At 44.2% G+C, this 18,671-nt stretch overlaps 1 protein-coding gene across 8 annotated transcripts in view; it reads left to right on the top strand.

Annotated features, from left to right (window-relative positions):
• LOC122556191 (mediator of RNA polymerase II transcription subunit 12-like protein) overlaps nucleotides 1-18,671 on the top strand; it is a 609,874-nt gene that overhangs the window by 538,903 nt on the left and 52,300 nt on the right. For all 8 annotated transcript variants that reach the window (XM_043702730.1, XM_043702729.1, XM_043702725.1 and 5 more), the window contains one exon: nucleotides 1,138-1,355. In XM_043702730.1, the coding sequence (XP_043558665.1) occupies nucleotides 1,138-1,355 (218 nt within the window). The remainder of the gene's footprint in view (nucleotides 1-1,137; nucleotides 1,356-18,671) is intronic.

Genomic DNA, 18,671 nt, shown 5'->3' with positions numbered 1-18,671 from the left:
CCTTCTCCAGTGCAATCTTTGTGACTCCAGTCCCTCACTAATTTGGTTGATTTTTTAATTGACAGGAACATCAGTGGATTCTATGAAGCAATAACAATACCAGAAACCCAGCCGCATACAGACTGCAACAGTTCCTGTAGGCAGCTCAACACTGCTATAACTGGGCAGCTGAGCGAGTTCCATAACTATCTGAAACAAAATAGAAATTGCTGGAAAAACTCAGCATCTTCAGATCTTAATTCTAATTTCTAGCATCCACAGTTCTCTCAGCCTTTTGTCCAATAAATATCAGCTTTGGAGGGTCTCACAGAATGCCTACAGTGCGGAAAGAGGTCATTCAGCCCATCGAGTCTGTACTGAACCTCTAAGAGCATCCCACCCAGCCCACACCTGTAACCCCACATTTCCCATGGCCAATCCACCTAACATGCACATCTTTGGACTCTGCGAGGGAGCCAGAGCACCAAAGGAAACCCACATAGAGGCAGGGAACCTAAATTGCCCATTCTGTCCAGGGATGTGCAGACTAGGTGGACCAATCATGGGAAATGCAGAGTTACAGGGATAAGGTGGGGGGAGTGGGTTTGGATGAGTTGCTGTTGGGAGGGTCGGTATGGATTCAGTGGGGCTGAATGGCCTGCTTCCACAGGGCAGGAATACTTTAATTCTAATGTGCAAACTCCACACAGTCACCCAAGGCTGGAATCAAACTGGAGTCCCTGGTGCTGAGAGACAGTAGCCCTAACCACTGTGCCACCCCATCCAAGTGGGAATTTGTTTAATGGTGACTTTAAAGTTCCCACAGCTGTGGCATCTCCTTTTCTTAACTTTCAGAGACAGACCGCCAAATTAATACTATCTAGAAGCTTGCCCTGGATGTGGAAGTCAGCCGATGGTCAATTAGAAAGCTAGAGACAATGCTGCACCCTACTGCCTGACTGAATCCCTCATGCTGCAGCCTTTATATTGGCCAGTCCTGGTGTTAGTAATTCCCAAATGGTACCTTACAGCCAGGAATCTTAAGTGAAAGGATGGGCTTCGCCATTGATCTGGGCAATTGTTAGGTTGTGAAGGAGGGCGGGTAAGGTCATCTGAATGAGTAAGGTCGAACGACTGTGTTTCCTTTTCTGCTTTCAGGCGGGCCCCGGTTGGATCCAACAGGTCAGTTTACGGCGACCAACACCAAGCAGGCCCTGACGAACATGTTGCAGCGCCGCTCCGGCTCCATGATGCAGCCTCCCTCCATGCCCAGCATCTCTCCCCAGCAACAGTTGCTGCAGATGAAACTCCTGCAGCAGCAGCAGCAGCAGCAGCGCCTCCTCCGGCAACAGGTGCAGTCCCGGCCGTTCCAACAGGTGTGTCTCTGAGACGTAGGCCTTCAGCCTAATCTCCCCCCCCCCCCCACCCCCAAACCCCTCCACTCCCCACAGTCGGCTTGTGATAAACTGTAATGTCGAAAAGTGTGGCACTGGAAAAGCACAGCAGGTCAGGCAGCATCCGAGGAGCAGGAGACTCGACGTTTTGGGCAGGAATCACATGAGGATGGCCTCAACTGGGACCTTGGGTTCATGTCACACTACAGGTGACCCCACTGCATCATACATTCTCATGTTCCTGATGAAGGGCTTATGCCTGAAACGTCAATCCTCCTGCTCCTCAGATGCTGCCTGACCTGCTGTGCTTTTCCAGCGCCTCGCTTTTTGACTCTGATCTCCACCACCTGCTGTCCTCACTTTCTCCTATAAATTGCAATGCGTCAACTACTGTCCTCTTGCCGACAGTGCGGTTACCGACACAGTCTGACTCCCTCAGTAACATCCAAGAGGCAGAGACGGACAATAGGATTCTTTCCACTCCCCCCTGACCTCTTCGTCGGTCATCCTTGAAACAATTCTTACACCAGATTGGTGACCATAGTGAGGAAACCTCCTGCAACGAATCGTCTTAATGTTTGTGCATAAACTCTATGAAAATCAGCTGCAATAACAAATAGCAGAAAGAGGCTATTGAGCCTGTTCCTCCATTCAATGCGACCCGTACTGATATACACCCAAACTCCATTTGACCTGCTTTTGTCCCATGTTCCATGTTTAGGCCAGTGTTGCTCTTTCCAGACACATTGTAGTATTCTGCCTCCTTCGTGGGTTAATGTTCTGGGATTGATCCCTAGAAAAGTCTTACTGAAGAGTGGGAATGCAGAGGGTGGAATGATTGAGTAATAAATTTTAATCATTCACCAGTGGGCGGCACAGTGGCACGATGGTTAGCACTGCTGCCTCACTGTGCCAGAGACCCGGGTTCAATTCTCACCTCAGGCAACTGACTGTGTGGAGTTTGCACATTCTCCCAGTGTCTGTGTGGGTTTCCTCTGGGTGTTCCGGTTTCCTCCCACAGTCCAAAGATGTGCAGGTTAGGTGAACTGGCCATGCTATATTGCCCGTAGTGTTAGGCGAAGGGGTAAATGTAGGGGGGTGGGTTGCTCTTCGGAGGGTTGGTGTGGACTTGTTGGGCCGAAGGGCCTGTTTCCACACTGTAATGTAATCTAATCTACTGTTTATATCTATAGCTAGTGCATTGACTCCTGTGTGATGATTGGTTAGTTGCTTAATGAGTGTTATTGCTGATGGGGTCCTAGTGTGTTCATTTTTATACAGTCTCCTGTAAACACGGTTTAAAGAACAGCTTGAAATGTTTGCACATTAAAAGGTTTGGGTGGGGTCAGGGTATGATGGTGGTGAGATGTGTGTGTGACCATGGGGTCTTAATCTCCACCATGTACATGCTCTGGAACTAATCAAATTCTCCTTCACCAATGGTCTGGAGTTGAGCATCAAACTTGAGTTTAAAAGTGAGCAGTGCCTCAACTAACTTCCTGAGTAGTCTTAATTTGACTATTTTGGATGATTTCAGTTTACATTACAAGCTGACTAAATAATCTACCAACCACTACCTCTATCTCTAAAGAGGTCAGTGAATATTAACATGGCCTGGAAATAATTTAATGACTACAAAGAGACATCTTCGGAACAAGCAATGAAGCGCAGGCCACTCAGCCTCACGATTCAGTGAGATTGTGACTGATCTGAAGCCTAACTCCATATATAGGCCGTTCTGGTTTAACATGCATTCTGTTAACACGAATGGGCTATAACACAATTGGCGAATTACAGACAGTGTTTGGATAACGTGAAATTTCTACTGAATGGGTATAGCAATTTTCTACGGCAATCTTCCGCAGTGCAACTTTCTATAGCACAAGGTTGCAGAGAAACATAATTGCCGCGTTATAGCAGAACGATCCGTACCTGCCTTTGGCCCATTTCCTTGATACCTTTGCTTAACAAAAACATAGATATCTGATATTTAAAACTAACAAGTAATCTAGCACCAACAATTGTTTGTGGAAGAGAGTTCCAAACCTCACCACCCATTGTATGTAGAAGAGAGATATGCGCAAAATACTGGAAGTAGGCCATTCAGCCCATCATGTCCACACCGACACTCTGAAGAGTATCCCACCCACACCCATCCACCTATCTTATCCTGTAACCCTGTATTTCCCATGGCTAACCCACCTAACCTGCACATCCCTGGAACAATGGGCAATTTTTAGCATGGCCAATCCACCTAACCTGCACATCTTTGGACTGTCAGAAGAAACTTACACAAACACAAGGAGAATATGCAAACTCCGCATTGACAGTTTCCTGAAGCTGGAATCGAACCTGGGTCCCTGGTGTTGTGAGGCAGCAGTGCTGTCCTCTGAGCCACTTTCCTGAACCATCTGGCCCTAATTCTCACGCTGTGCCCATTGAGCAATGTGTACCTGAGTGAATGTACACTGGTCAGCTGGAAGTTTGAAGAGAAAGTCATTCATGATGGTGAGAGATTGGTGGAAGAGAATGAACAATGTATTTCAATAATCTCACCATAGCTTCACTAACAAAGTTGGTGGCTGCCAAATTATCATGGCTCTCAGTGTCTAAAAGTTGGCAAGGTTACCATATGGCTAAAAACTATTTTTCTGTTAAATTAACAGCATCAAATATATCAACTGTTGAATGATTAATATCTAAATGCCTGCAGTTCTGGAGCGTAGACAGCCAAATCTTTACAAGTGACATGGTTGAGCATCTGAGGAGCAGGCATAGGTTTGTGAAGCGTTGAGTTGATTACCCTCTTGAAGGATCGCTGACCCCACTTTCGTATGAAAGTAACTGCAAGAACCTGTATTTATATAGTGCCTTTTACGTGGTTGATCACCCCAGCGTGCTTCACAGAAACGATGTGAAGCAAAGTTTGACACTGAGACTCATTAAGTAATTTCAGGGCACATGGTCAAAGCTTGGTCAGAGGGCTAGGTGTTAAGGAGCCTTTTATAAGAAGAAAGAGGGGTAGAGAGAAGGTTTAGCGAGGAATTTTCAGAGCGATAGATGAAGGCAACGAGGACATTACTGCCAATGATGAAGCAATTAAAATTGGGATATGCCAGTATCATATTAGATTTTTTAGATTACTTACAGTGTGGAAACAGGCCCTTCGGCCCAACAAGTCCACACCGACCCGCCGAAGCGCAACCCACCCATACCCCTACATTTACCCCTTTAACCTAACACTACGGCAATTTAGCCCACGCAGACACGGGGAGAACGTGCAAACTCCACACAGTCAGTTGCCTGAGACGGGAATTGAACCCGGGTCTCTGGCGCTGTGAGGCAGCAGTGCTAACCACTGTGCCACCGTGCCGCCCATGGATACATGAACCTAAAATTTGGAGCATCGACTGGTTGGTTGAGTCTGCATGACCATTCATAATGGCCAGCCTGATTGTGGCTTCAATTCTAGCAATATAGATATATAAAACAACATCAGTGCAGATATCTTAGGAGAATGTGTAGCTGAAGAAGATTACCAGTACAGGGAGGGGCAAGGCCACAGAAGGATTTAAAAACATTATGGAAAGTGAAATGATTATTTTGAGGCTGCTTTCACTGAAGAAGCTACAAGAAATATTCCAGAATTAGAGACCCAAGTGACTTGAGAGGATGAGGAATTGAAGGAAATTAGTATTTGTAAGAAGGTTGTATGTGAAATTTAATGTATGTGTAAGATGATCAGTCCAGGGGCCATCATCACAGACTGTTGAAGGAGGTGGATTAGATATAGTCAATTCACTATCCATGAATAATCATCCACAAACACTCTCTAGATTCTGGATTGATTGCTGCAGATTGGAAACTCGCATTTATCACCCCACTGTTGAAGAAAGATGAACAGGTAAAACTGGAAGATACAAATCCATTGGGGTGGAGATTGAACCCATGCTGTTGGCATTACTCTGCATCTCAAATCAATCATCCAGCCAACTGAGCTAATCGCCCACCCCCCTACACAGGACAAGAGGTTAAACAGACCTGATGGTGTGAGGATGTGGGCAGCAGAATTTTTTTTTTGTGTGACCTCAACTGTACGTAAGGTAGATGTACATGTATTAGGAGAGATTTGGCAGGAGTACGTGGAAATATTTATGTCTAGAGATGTCACATTCATGGAGGAGGATTGCAGCAATGTACGAGATGAGGCAGGGGTGAGGTTAGTAAGAAGTAAACAGTCTTAGTGATAAATTGGATATATGGTCAGAAACCCATCTTGGGATCAATTACGATACCAAGTTGCAAACAGTTAGGTTCAGTCTTAGACTATTCCTGGAGAGAAGAATGGAGTTTGCAATAGGGTCTGAAGATAATGGCTTCTATCTTCCTCATAACTAGTGGAAAAAGTTTCTGTTAATCCAGCATATTAGATGTCAGATAAGCAGAATGATAATTGACTGACAGAGGGATAGTTGGGATAGGTGATCATGTGGGACAATGCATACCACCAGCAGATGTGAAAACATATAAAATTGACCTGTTGGAATCAATCGTAAGGTCTGTTTCCTTTACTCTGCCCCCTCCCAGTGCTGTTGTTAATTACTTTCTGTTGTTCCAGTAAAAGAATAGCAGCCATTAATTTTGGAGCTGATTCACTTTTATTTCTGGATTTAAGAGATGCCCACTTGTGTACTGCCATTTCCAATGACCTGGCAATCCATTTCTTTATTACTTCCACTAATACGAGAAAAACTACTGATTTCGCCAGCAAATGGGGTTGCTGTGGTAAGAGCAATGGTTAAGGGTGGGAAGTGCAACAGCAGTGTTATAATGGATTCCTGTGGTTTAAAGTCCCAATTCCATAATTGTCAATATTGTATATAAGCAGCAGCACAATATAAATACAACATATTCTACATTCCTGTCCGAAAGAAAATTAGAGGGAATGCTGCATGCCATATAGTAGGTCTCAACAAAGTTTGGCACTTGTTATTTGAAGTTCTGAAGTACACTCCCTTCAGTGAATCCATTATTTTTCCTGTTATAATTTACTCAAAGCCTTGAAATCAACATCAACTATTGTCTTTCCAATCTATCTGTGTGTCACCAAAACTTACTGTTTACAAATGAAATACAAGTAAGAGCTGTTGCAGATACTTTATTGTTGTCCAGTGCAGATCTAAGCTTTGGGATCTTTCCAGTTGAGATCATGTCACATTCTTATGTAATCAGCGTTGCCCTCTGACAGTTAAATGATGCCTCTGACTCAATACTTGAAACTTTTATGTTTGAGAACAGCATAAGGATTGTGAGCAGTGTGGGGCCTCATAGCTCAGGGAAGATGTATTGGCCCTGGAGGGGGTCCAGAGGAGATTCATGAGAATGATGCCAGGAATGAAAGGTTTAACATATGAGGAGCGTTTGAGGACTCTGAGTCTATACTTGGTTGAAGGATGAGGGGGGGGATCTGATTGAAACTTATAGAATACTGAACAGCCTGGACAGAGTGGACATTGGGAAGATGTTTCCATTGTCAGGAGAGACTACGACCTGAGGGCACAGCGTAAGAGTAAAGGGAAGACCTTTTTGAACGGAGATAAGCAGAAACGTATTTCACCGGAAAGTGGTGAATGGGTGGAATTTATTGCCACAGAAGGCTGTGGAGGCACGGTCATTGATTATATTTAAGACTGAGATAGATAGGCTCTTGATTGCCAAAGGGATCAAAGGTTACAGGGAGACAATGGGTAAAAGGTTTCTCAACCCCAATCTGCCATGATTGAATGGCAGAGCGGAACGCGATGGCCGAATGGCCTAATCTTTGCTCGTTTGTGTTGTGGTGTTATAATTTGTAACTTTTTGCCCGATCAGCCCTGCTGCTCACTGAGTTACTTTGGCTCTAGATCAAGCAATTTCTTGACTTGAAAATTTTGATCCTTGTTTTCAAGTCCCTTCATAACCTCATCCCTCCCTATCTCTGTAATCTCTCCAGCACAACGCACTTGGTCCTCTTTAGTAGCCCTAATTTTAATTGGTCCCCTGTTGGTAGTTGTGTCTGCAGTTGCCTAGATTTTAAACTCTGGAATTCTCTCCCTACAGCTCTGTGTTTCTCTGCCTTGTGTTCCTCTTTTTCAGTCACTCCTTAAAACTACTTCTAAGTTCAAGTATTGGATTATCTAATTAATATCTCATTGTGTGGCTTAAGTCATATATCATTCAATAACACTCCTGTGAAGCCCCTTCGGACATTTTATATTGTCATTGGCTCTATATAAATAAGCTCTCATTCATGGCTCTGTTATTCTTTCTTATTTCTCAAATTTGGGTTTACAACTCAACTTTGTATGTTTATATTCAGCCAGGCTACTAGACTGTATAGTCTGTTCAATGGTCATAGATGCAAGTTACTGGTTACTTCCTTCCTGATTTAAGAATTGGTTTACGGACCTCTGATGACAGCAAGCAGCTGAGAACAAAACCCGCAGTTCATTTGATCCATTTGTAACCTCTTGGTAATAATCGCTCATGTTTAGTTTGGCCCGCACCGTGCAATGGGGAGGCCATTTTAATAGTGAGTCAATTAATCCCAGTATGAAGATTAAATTGTGCCCCTCAATTTGTGAATGTGGAAAAGGAACCGGGTATGCCAATCATATCATCGATGGTGCTGTGAAAATAAAGTTCAAGGAGAATAAGGCTTCTTTCTCTCTCTCTATACTGTGCTAATGGCTAAGAATTGAAACAGCTTTCATTTGAGTCTTCAAGTCAGGATAATCAAGTTGCAAGGTTAGAGAGTTTTTCCTATTCTCAGTTCTGTGCCAGATATTTTCCACAACCCAGTTCCACATTTTCTGCCTCCGTGTGGTATGTCAATCCACATTATGTCAATTATTTGAAAGAGTCATACTGCACAGAAATAGACTCTTCAGTCCAACTCATCCATGACGGCCATGTATCCTCGACTTGAAGTAGTTCCATTTACCTGCATTCAGCCTGTATTTCTCTAAATCTTTCCTAATCATGTACTAGTCCAAATGTCTTTTAAATGTTGTACCATTACCAGCTTCTACCACTTCTTCTGGCAGCTCACTCTATACACATGCCACCCTCTGTGTGAAAAAGTTGTCCCTCAGCTTCCTTTTAAATCCCTTTCCTCTCACCTTAAACCTATGCTCTCTAGTTTTGGAGCCCCAACTCTTGGAAAAAAGAGTACATTTGGCTATTCACCCTAACCATGCTCCTCATGATTTTATAAACATCTACCATGTCAGTTAATGCTGGATTTGACCCAAACACACTTAGGGTCACAGAGTCATAGAGGTGTACAGCATGGAAGCAGATCCTTCAGTCCATCTTGTCCACGCCGACCAGATATCCTAACCTCATCTACTCCTGTTTGCCAGCGCTTGCCCCATATCCCTCCATACCCTTCCTATTCAGATACCCATCCAGATGCCTCTTAAATGCTGTAACTGTACCAGCCTCCACCACGTCCTGTGGCAGCTCATTCCATACACTCACCACCCTCAGCGTGAAAGAATTGCCCCTTAGGTCCCTTTTAAATTTTGTGTCTCTCAACCTAAACCTATGCCCCCTAGTTCTGGATGCCCCCACTGGTCGAGACTACTCAAATCATTTCACAATGGCCCCTTTCCAGATAGTAGTCACACTATGCGATGGACCTATATTGGCTTTCAGTGTAAAGAGACTTTCATTCCCATTGCCTAGTTTGGATTTCAACCCAGATTGCTGCTAACACAATGGACTCCTTTTCAACAAGCTCCTGTGTGGCACCTTGTCAAACATCTTGTGGAAATTCAAATAGATTCCGTCCACTGGGTCTCTTTTGTCTAAGTTGCTAGTTACCTCTTGAAATAATTCTAACAGATTGTTCCGGCTTGACCTCACCTTGACAAAGCCGTGCTGACTCAGCCCTATTTCATCATGCACTTCCCAGTACTCCACAATCTCTTCCTTAATGATGAACATTAAAATCTTACCAACGACTGAGATCAAGCTATTATTTCCTGTCTTCTGTTTCTCTTCCTGCTGAAACAAAAGGTTACATTAACAATTTTCCAGTTCTCTCATACCCTTCCAGCCTCCAAAGATTTCTGAAAGATCATCACCAATGCCTGTTGCAATCTCCTTCAGAAATTTGGGCTGTAGTCAGTCTGTTCTAGGTGATTTATTCTCATTCAGGCCTTTCAACTTTCCCAGCACTACCTCCTTAGTGATAGCCATTACACTCATCTCTGCCTCCTGACTCTCTGAGGTATTTACAGACGTAGAATCCCTACAGTTGGAAACAGGGCATTCGGCCCATTGAGTCTACACTGATCCTACGGAGACTATCTCACCCAGGCCTATCCCTCTACCATATCCCCATAACCCTGCATTTCCCATAGCTAATCCACTTCATCTGCACACCCCTGGATGCTGTGGGCGATTTAACACAACCAATTGACCTAACCTGCACATTTTTGGACTCTGGGAGGAAACGGGCTCCCCGTCCAATCAACTCTTACCAAGTCCTCCTCCACATCTTTGTAAATTGTGACACCGTTACATCTACGGTTACTAGTTATGGTTACTAGTGGTGTGCCACAAGGATCTGTTTTGGGGCCACTGCTGTTTGTCATTTTTATAAATGACTTAGACGCAGGCATAGGTGGATGGATTAGTAAATTTGCAGACGACACTAAAGTCGGTGGAGTAGTGGACAGTTTGGAAGAATGTTACAGGTTGCAGGGGGACTTGGATTAACTGCAGAATTGGGCTGAGAGGTGGTAAATGGAGTTCAATACAGATAAATGTGAGGTGATGCACTTTGGGAAGAAGAACAGGAAGGCAGAGTACTGGGTCAATGGAAAGATTCTTGATCGTGTGGATGTGCAGAGGAATCTTGGAGTCCATGTACATGGATCCCTGAAAGTTGCCATCCAGGTGGATAGTGCTGTTAACAAGGCATATGGTGTGTTAGGTTTCATTTGTAGAGGGATTGAGTTCCAGAGCCACAATATCATGCTGCAACTATACAAAACGCTGATGCAGCCACACTTGGAATATCGTGTACAGTTCTGGTCCCCATATTTCAGGAAGGATGTGGAAGCATTGGAAAAGGTGCAGAGGAGATTTACCAGTATGTTGCCTGGTCTGGAGGGAAGGTCTTATGGGGAAAGGCTGAGAGACTTGGGTCTGTTCTCATTGGAAAGAAGAAGGTTAAGAGGGAATTTGATAGAGACATACAAGATGATCAGAGGATTAGATAAGGTAGCCAGTGAAAGTCATTTTCCTAGGATGATGACGACAGCTTGTACGAGGGGGCACAACTACAAATTGAGGGGTGATAGATTTAAGACAGATGTCAGAGGCAGGTTCTTTACGCAGAGAGTGGTAAGGGCGTGGAATGCCCTACCTGCTAATGTAGTCAACTCAGCCACATTAGGGAGATTTAAACAATCCTTAGATAAGCACATGGATGACTTTGGGATAGTGTAGGGGGACGAGCTGAGAATAATTCACAGGTCAGTGCAACATCGAGAGCCAAAGGGCCTGTTCTGCGCTGTATTGTTTTATGTTCTATGTTCTATCTGATTGCAGCTTCCCCTCAAACTACAGGGTGAATTCTATCTTATTATAGTCACTGCCCCCGAAGGGTTCCTGCATCTTAAGCTCCTTAATCAAGTCTGCCTCACTATACATCACCAAATCCAGACTGGCCTGTTCCCTAGTGCACTCTATCACAAGCTGCTCCAAAAAGCCATATCTTAGGCAATCCATTAATTTTTTTTTCTTGAGATCCTCTACCAACCTGATTTTCTAAGTCTACTTACATGTTCAAGTCCTCCATGAATATTGTAACAGTGCCTTTCTTACATGCCTTTTCTACCTCCCGATGTATTTTCTTCCTCACATCCTGACTGCTGCTGGGAGACCTGTATACAACTTCCTTCAAAGTATCGTTTTCCTTTGCAGTTCCTCAACTCTATCCACACAGATTCTACACCTTTTGACTCAAGCTCTTTTCTTGCTTTTGCCTTGATTTAATTTCTGACTAACAAGGCAACCCTGACACCTTTGCCCATCTGCCTGTCCTTTCGATAGGATGTGTATCCTTGGGTATTTGTTTCCCAGCTCGGATCCCCTTGCAACTACATCTGTATGGTACCCACAACATCATACCTGCTAATTTCAGTCTGCGCCACAAGTATCTGCACTGATTGCCGCAGCCACACTCTTTAGCAACATGGTTCCTATTCCTACCCCTCTTTGGATGAAGACGTTTCTTCTCAATTCCCTCTTGGATTTCTTTGAAGCTACCATTTATTGTGACTGCCTCTAGTGTTGCTCTTCCCCAGTGCATGGATTGTTCAAGGTTCAAACACATTCCTTTCCACATTGGGGGGGGGGGGGGAGATTTGAACATCAAGGCAGCAGTGTTTTCTATTGTTTAAATGTTCATTGCTGGTGTTTGTTTGCAGGAAAGAGCTTGTATTTAGTTTCAAATGAAGACTAAAGATGCTGCAAACATAACTGAGCAATGAAGGGGCAGCACGGTGGCTCAGTGGTTAGCACTGCTGTCTCACCGTGCCAGGGACCCGGGTTCAATTACAGCCTCGGGTGACTGGCTATGTGCACATGACAGTCCTCCACATGATCCGGTTTCCTTCCACAGTCCAAATTTGTGTAGGTTAGGTGGATTGGCCATGCTAAATTGCCCACAGGGTCCAGGGATGTGCAGGCTAGTTAGGTTAGCCATAGGATTACAAAGCTATGGTAGGGGGTGTGGGTCTGGGTGAGCTGTTGTTCCGAAAGTTGATGTGGACTCAATGGGCCAAATGGCCTGCTCCCATACTGTAGGGATTCTAAGTTTCGATGTGGGTCATAGAGTCGTACAGCATAGAAACAGCCCTTTGGCCCACTATGTCTATGCCGACCAACACCAAACTACTCTAATTCCATTTACCAGCACTTGGTCCATAGCCAACTGTGCCCTGGCACTTCAAGTGCTCCTCCAACGCTTCTTAAATGTTGCGAGAATATTTGCCTCCACCATGCTCTCAGCCAGTTCATTCCATATTTCTATCATCCCCTCTGGGTGAATTTTTTTCCTCCGATCTCTTGTAAACCATTTACTCCTCAACTTAAACGTATGCCCTTTGGTCTTAGACAAATCTGCCATCGGGAAAAGAGATTCTCATGATCTATTCTGTCTACGCCTCTCGTGATTTTGTATATACCTCAGTCAGATTCCCCCCTCCCCTCCAACCACCTTCAACCTCCTCTGCTCCAAGGAAGACAAGCCCAGCGTACTCAGTCTCTCAGCACAGGCACCATAATGTTGTGGGGGGGGCAATCTTTCTCACTGCAGCTTGCATGTCATTGGAAACAAACCCAATTCACCCTCCCCATCTCCCTCTCTGAAATATTGCTATCATCTGCACAGCTTGTGAAGACTGTTCTCTATTACATGAGCATGTGTCATGAAGTTTAAAAACACAACCAGATGGATTGCACAGACAAATAAATATTTACAACTATTACCATGACCATGTTGTAAACTCTTTGGTTGGGTTGCTGTACAGTTAAAGTTTCAAGATCTAGATTGCACATGAGTCATCATTTATTCAGAATAATATTTATCCGAGACACACCCTTGCACCATCAAATTTTACATTTCCTAAGGAATCGAAGTTGCCAAGGCTTTTGTCATCTCCGTTACATCAGGCTCAACGTGGCACAGGCAACTCATTATAATTATGTGGATGATTTAACAATTGATGGGTCAAGGCCAGTGACTGTGGCCTGACTTCAACCCAAAGATGTTTTTCAGCTCAGCACTGAAAGTAAGAAAAATAAAAAACGAACCTGCTATCTGGTGAGAGGGCGGTCAGAACACAAGGCCCTGGTTCTTCCCTTTGGAAGTGGCTGTTTATTTTACCTCTGGGTAAATCCTCACACAAAGGCTCAACTGAGAGGTTTCCATTCATCCAAGACAGCAGTGTTTACATGCAGTGTTAAAACAGTAGTGTTTACATGTAATGTTAATGCTTTTGGAGATGCCGGTGTTGGACTGGGGTGTACAAAGTTAAAAATCACGCAACACCAGGTTATAGTCCAACAGGTTTAATTGGAAGCACAAGCTTTCAGAGCACTGCTCCTTCATCAGGTGATTGCAGTAGTGTTTACGCGCAGCGTCGATGCAACAGTGTTTACGCGCAGCGTCGATGCAGCAGTGCCTGATTTTTGGCATTTCTGCTTTGCATTTGCACTATATCTGGTATATTCTTGTGTACAATTGCATTCATTTTTCCATTGGCTCAGTTGCAGCCTCGGTGCATGGAGTGGCAGGTTGAGTTTAATTTAGATAAAAGTGAGGTGTCGCATCTTGATAAGGCAAATCAGGGCAGGACCGACATAGTTAATGGTCAAGCCCTGGGTACTGTTGTCAAACAAAGAGACCGAGGAGTGTAGGTTCCTTGGAGATGGGAGTTATAAGTAGACAGAGTGAAGAAGGCATTTGGTATGCTTGCCTTTATGCATTGAGTATAGGAGTTGGGAGGTCATGTTGTGACATTGGTTAGGCTACTTTTGGAATACTGTGTTCAATTCTGGTCGCCCTGCTATAAGAAAGATGTTAAACTTAAAAATCACACAATACCAGGTTATAGTCCAACAGGTTTAATTGGAAGCACACTAGCTTTCGGAGCGACACTCCTTCATCAGGTGATACGTTGTTAAACTTGAAAGTGTTCAGAAAAGATTTACAAGGATGTTGCCAGGGTTAGAGAGTTTGAGCTATTGGGAGAGGCTAAATAGGCTGGGGCTATTTTCCTTGGAGTGTCGGAGGCTGAGGGGTGATCTTATAGAGGTTTATAAAATCATAAGGGGCATGGTTAGGAGGGCAAATAGCCAAGGTCTTTGTCTCAGGGTGGGGGAGTCCAAAACTAGAGGGCAGAGATTTAAGCTGAGAGGGGAAAGATATAAAAGGGACCTAAGAGGCGACACTTTCATGCAGAGGGTAGTGTGTGTATGGAATGAGCTGCTAGAGGTGGTGTTGGAAGATGGTACAATTACAATATTTAAAGGCATCTGGATGGGTTTATGAATAGGAAGAGTTTAGAGAGAGATATGGGCCAAATGCTGGCAAATATGTCCGAAACGTTGATCCTCCTGCTCCTTGGATGCTGCCTGACCTGCTGCGCTTTTCCAGCAACACAGTTTCAGCTCTGATCTCCAGCATCTGCAGTCCTCACTTTCTCCTAAATAATTTAGGATATCTGGTCGGCATGGATGAGTCAGACCAAAGGGTCTGATTACTTGCTGTACACCTCTACGGTTCTATGAATAACTTCCATGTGTCTAATAGTTTATTACACCATAATGAGTTATTTTTCAATCAATGAAATGCTTATTGAGAAGCAGGTATATGGTAAAGGAGGCAGTCACGTGTCACATAGTAAATCCTCACCAGCAGTGATATAGAAAGAAAGTACTGTGATGCTGGAAATACTCAGCAGGTCAGGCAGCGTGGGTAAAGAGAAACATTTCAGCTTTCACATTGAAAACCTTTCAATGAAATCAACTTTATCGGATTGCTCTGTCATTAGGGAGAAATGAGTGGTGATGAGTTTAATCAGGTGAGGGCGAGGTTGAGAAGATGGTACCTTTTATTGTAATCTCAGCTGGTGTAGGAATCAAACCCATGCTATTGGTGTTACATAGCATTGCAAACCAGCCATCTAACAACTGATCTAATCAATCCCCAGCTTGTGAATAGAATCAGCCCTTCTTCTGAACGGACATCAACCTAAAATGCTAAGCCAAATTTTTTGGCCAAGATATTACCTAACCCACAAACGTTGTATCTATTTTCGTGATCTATTTTATGAGTTGAAGTGATCGGGCCTTAATCTAGCATCTTTTCTGCACTACCAATGTGAATGAGATATAATGTTGAGCCAAAATGTAACGTGAAATGTCACGTTTGATGATTGAGTCTGTAACCTTTAGATAGTTCTGTGGAACTACTAAGATTATTTAAATGCAGAAATAACAGATCTGTTGAGAGTAATTGTTTAGCAACCACTGTGAAAGCATTAAGTCCCTGACATGAATGTAAAAACACAAAATATAAGTCACTCATGGGATCTTTCTGCATCTTGAAATATTATGTGTTCAAAACATTGCCTTCACCTGACCTTGACCTTCTACAATGCCAGCTGTGATGAGTGATTTAATCCCCTAAATGGGTTCCTCTGGTTGCCTCTTGGATGTGTCTTAATTTGGGTCCAGAAATATTTGGGAGCATTCTGAGTTCTGATACTTCCAAGGCACATGAAATCCCTGATGACATGTTTTGTTAAAACTTGGCAAGAAATGGGAGCAGCAATGAGTGCGAACAATGGGCATTGATGAGCTTTTTTTTACCAAGTAACAGGGAGAGAGGTGTTGCTTTTGTCCTCCAAGTTCCTTTCATCACAAGTTTCTTCAAAAAATAAATAAAGCTGTGATCGGGTAGAGTCTGTCAACATCTTGTGTCATTGCCACAGTCCTGGGGGACTACTCTCTCTCTCTCTCTCATTAGAAAGAGATAACTCATAGTGACTTTAATCCGAGGGTCACCACACCTCAGGCCAAGGATACGATTGTGATGGCAGAAACTTTATGGTGACCTCAGCCAGCATGGGAATTGAACCCACACTGGTGACATTCTGCATCACCAACCAGCTGTCCAGCCAGCTGAGCTAACTGACTTCCCTCCAGGCTTGTATTGCCATGAGTATGTGTTGTGCTTGTGGTTCACGAGAACCATAAATACAACACGAGGTAGACAGATGGTGAACTTGAACCGGGCATATTTTATTGTGGATCCTCTCAATTCCACAGTCAGTCCCACAGTGCCCCTCTAGCTCCTGCCTCCAGGTCACCTGATATACTCTCTTAATGGGGCATCACCACACAAGTCAATACATAACAGCATGGAAGCTTAATAGGTCTTGTAATTGAGGTGTTTAAGAGGCATAAAGGATTTTACAGAGTAGGTAGACAGGACCTATTTCCTCAGTTGCCTGACACTAGAAAAAGGAGGCTGAATCATAAAATTGGAACTAGGCTGTTCAGAGGTGATGAGTCATGCGTGTGGTGTTGGAAAAGCACAGCAGGTCAGGCAGCAACCAAGGAGCAGGGGAATCGGTGTTTCGGGCAAAAGCCCTTCCTCAGGCATTCCTGATCCTGAAACGTTGGTTCTCCTGCTCCGCGGATGCCGCCTGACTTGCTGTGCTTTTCCAGCACCACACTCTTGACTCTGATCTGCAGACCTCACTTCCACCCTGTTCAGGGGTGAGGTCAGGCAGTATTTCTGCACAAAAAGCTTAGTGAAAATCATAGAGTCATAGAGATGTACAGCATGGAACCAGACCCTTCGGTCCAACCTGACCACGCTGACCAGATATTCCAACCCAATCTAGTCCCACCTGCCAGCACCCGGCCCATATCCCTCCAAACCCTTCCTATTCATATACTCCTCAAAATGCCTCTTAAATGTTGCAATTGTACCAGCCTCCACCACATCCTCTGGAAGCACATTCCATACACGTACCACCCTCTGCGTGAAAAGATTGCCCCTTAGGTCTCTTTTTTATCTTTCCCCTCTCACCCTAAACCTATGCCCTCTAGTCTGGACTCCCCAATCACAGGGAAAAGACTTTGTCTATTTATCCTATCCATGCCCCTCATAATTTTGTAAACCTCTATAAGGTCACCCCTCAGCCTTCGACACTCCAGAGAAAACAGCCACAGCTTGTTCAGCCTCTCCCTAGAGCTCAAATCCTCCAACCCTGGCAACATCCTTGTAAATCTTTTCTAAACGCTTTCAAGTTTCACGACATCTTTCTGATAGGAAGGAGACCAGAATTGCACGTAATATTCCAACAGTGGCCTAACCAATGTCCTGTACAGCCGCAACATGACCTCCCAACTCCTGTACTCACTACTCTGACCAATAAAGGAAAGCATACCAAACGCCGCCTTCATTATCCTATCTACCTGCGACTCCACTTTCAAAGAGCTATGAACCTTCATTCCAAGGTCTCTTTGTTCAGCAACACTCCCTAGGACCTTACCATTATGTGTATAAGTCCTGCTAAGATTTGCTTTCCCAAAATGCAGCACCTCGCATTTATCTGAATTAAACTCCTTCTGCCACTTCTCAGCCCATTGGCTCATCTGGTCCAGAAGCTGTTGTAATCTGAGGTAACTCTCATCGCTGTCCACTACGCCTCCAATTTTGGTGTCATCTGCAAACTTACTAACTGTACCTTTTTTGCTCTCATCCAAATCATTTATGTAAATGACAAAAAGTAGTGGACCCAGCACTGATCCTTGTGGCACTCCACAGGTCACAGGCCTCCAGTAAGAAAAACAACCCTTCACCACCACCCTCTGTCTTCTATCTTTGAGCCAGTTCTGTATCCAAATGGCTAGTTCTCCCTGTATTCCATAAGATCTAACCTTGCTAATCAGTCTCCCATGGGGAACCTTGTTGAACGCCTTACTGAAGTCCATATAGATCACATCTACTGCTCTGCCCTCATCAATCCTCTTTGTTACTTATTCAAAAACCTCAATCAAGTTTGTGAGACATGATTTCCCATGCACACAGCCATGTTGACTCTCCCTAATCAGTCCTTGCCTTTCCAAATACAAGTACATCCTGTCCCTCAGAATTCCCTCCAACACCTTGCCTACCACTGAGGTCAGGCTCACTGGTCTATAGTTCCCTGGCTTGTCTTTACCGCCCTTCTTAAACAGTGGCACCACGTTTGCCAACCTCCAGTCTTCCAGCACCTCACCTGTGACTATCGATGATACAAATATCTCAGCAAGAGGCCCAGCAATCACTTCTCCAGCTTCCCACAGAGTTCTCGTGTACACCTGATCAGGTCCTAGGGATTTATTCACCATTAACTGTTTCCAGACATCCAGCACTTCCTCCTCTGTAATCTGGACATTTTGCAAGATGTCACCATCTATTTCCCTACAGTCTATATCTTCCATATCCTTTTCCACAGTAAATACTGATGTAAAATATTCATTTAGTATCTCCCCCATTTTCTGTGGCTCCACTCAAAGGTGGCCTTGCTGATCTTTGAGGGGCCCTATTCTCTCCCTAGTTACCCTTTTGTCCTTAATGTATTTGTAAAAACCCTTTGGAGTCTCCTTAATTCTATTTGCCAACGCTATCTCATGTCCCCTTTTTGCCCTCCTGATTTCCCTCTTAAGTATACTCCTACT

The sequence above is a fragment of the Chiloscyllium plagiosum genome, chromosome 13 (genome assembly GCF_004010195.1).
Source record: "Chiloscyllium plagiosum isolate BGI_BamShark_2017 chromosome 13, ASM401019v2, whole genome shotgun sequence".
Lineage (NCBI taxonomy): Eukaryota > Metazoa > Chordata > Chondrichthyes > Orectolobiformes > Hemiscylliidae > Chiloscyllium > Chiloscyllium plagiosum.
Note: the sequence above shows the minus strand (reverse complement) of the source record. Positions and strands in the feature narration are given on the sequence as shown.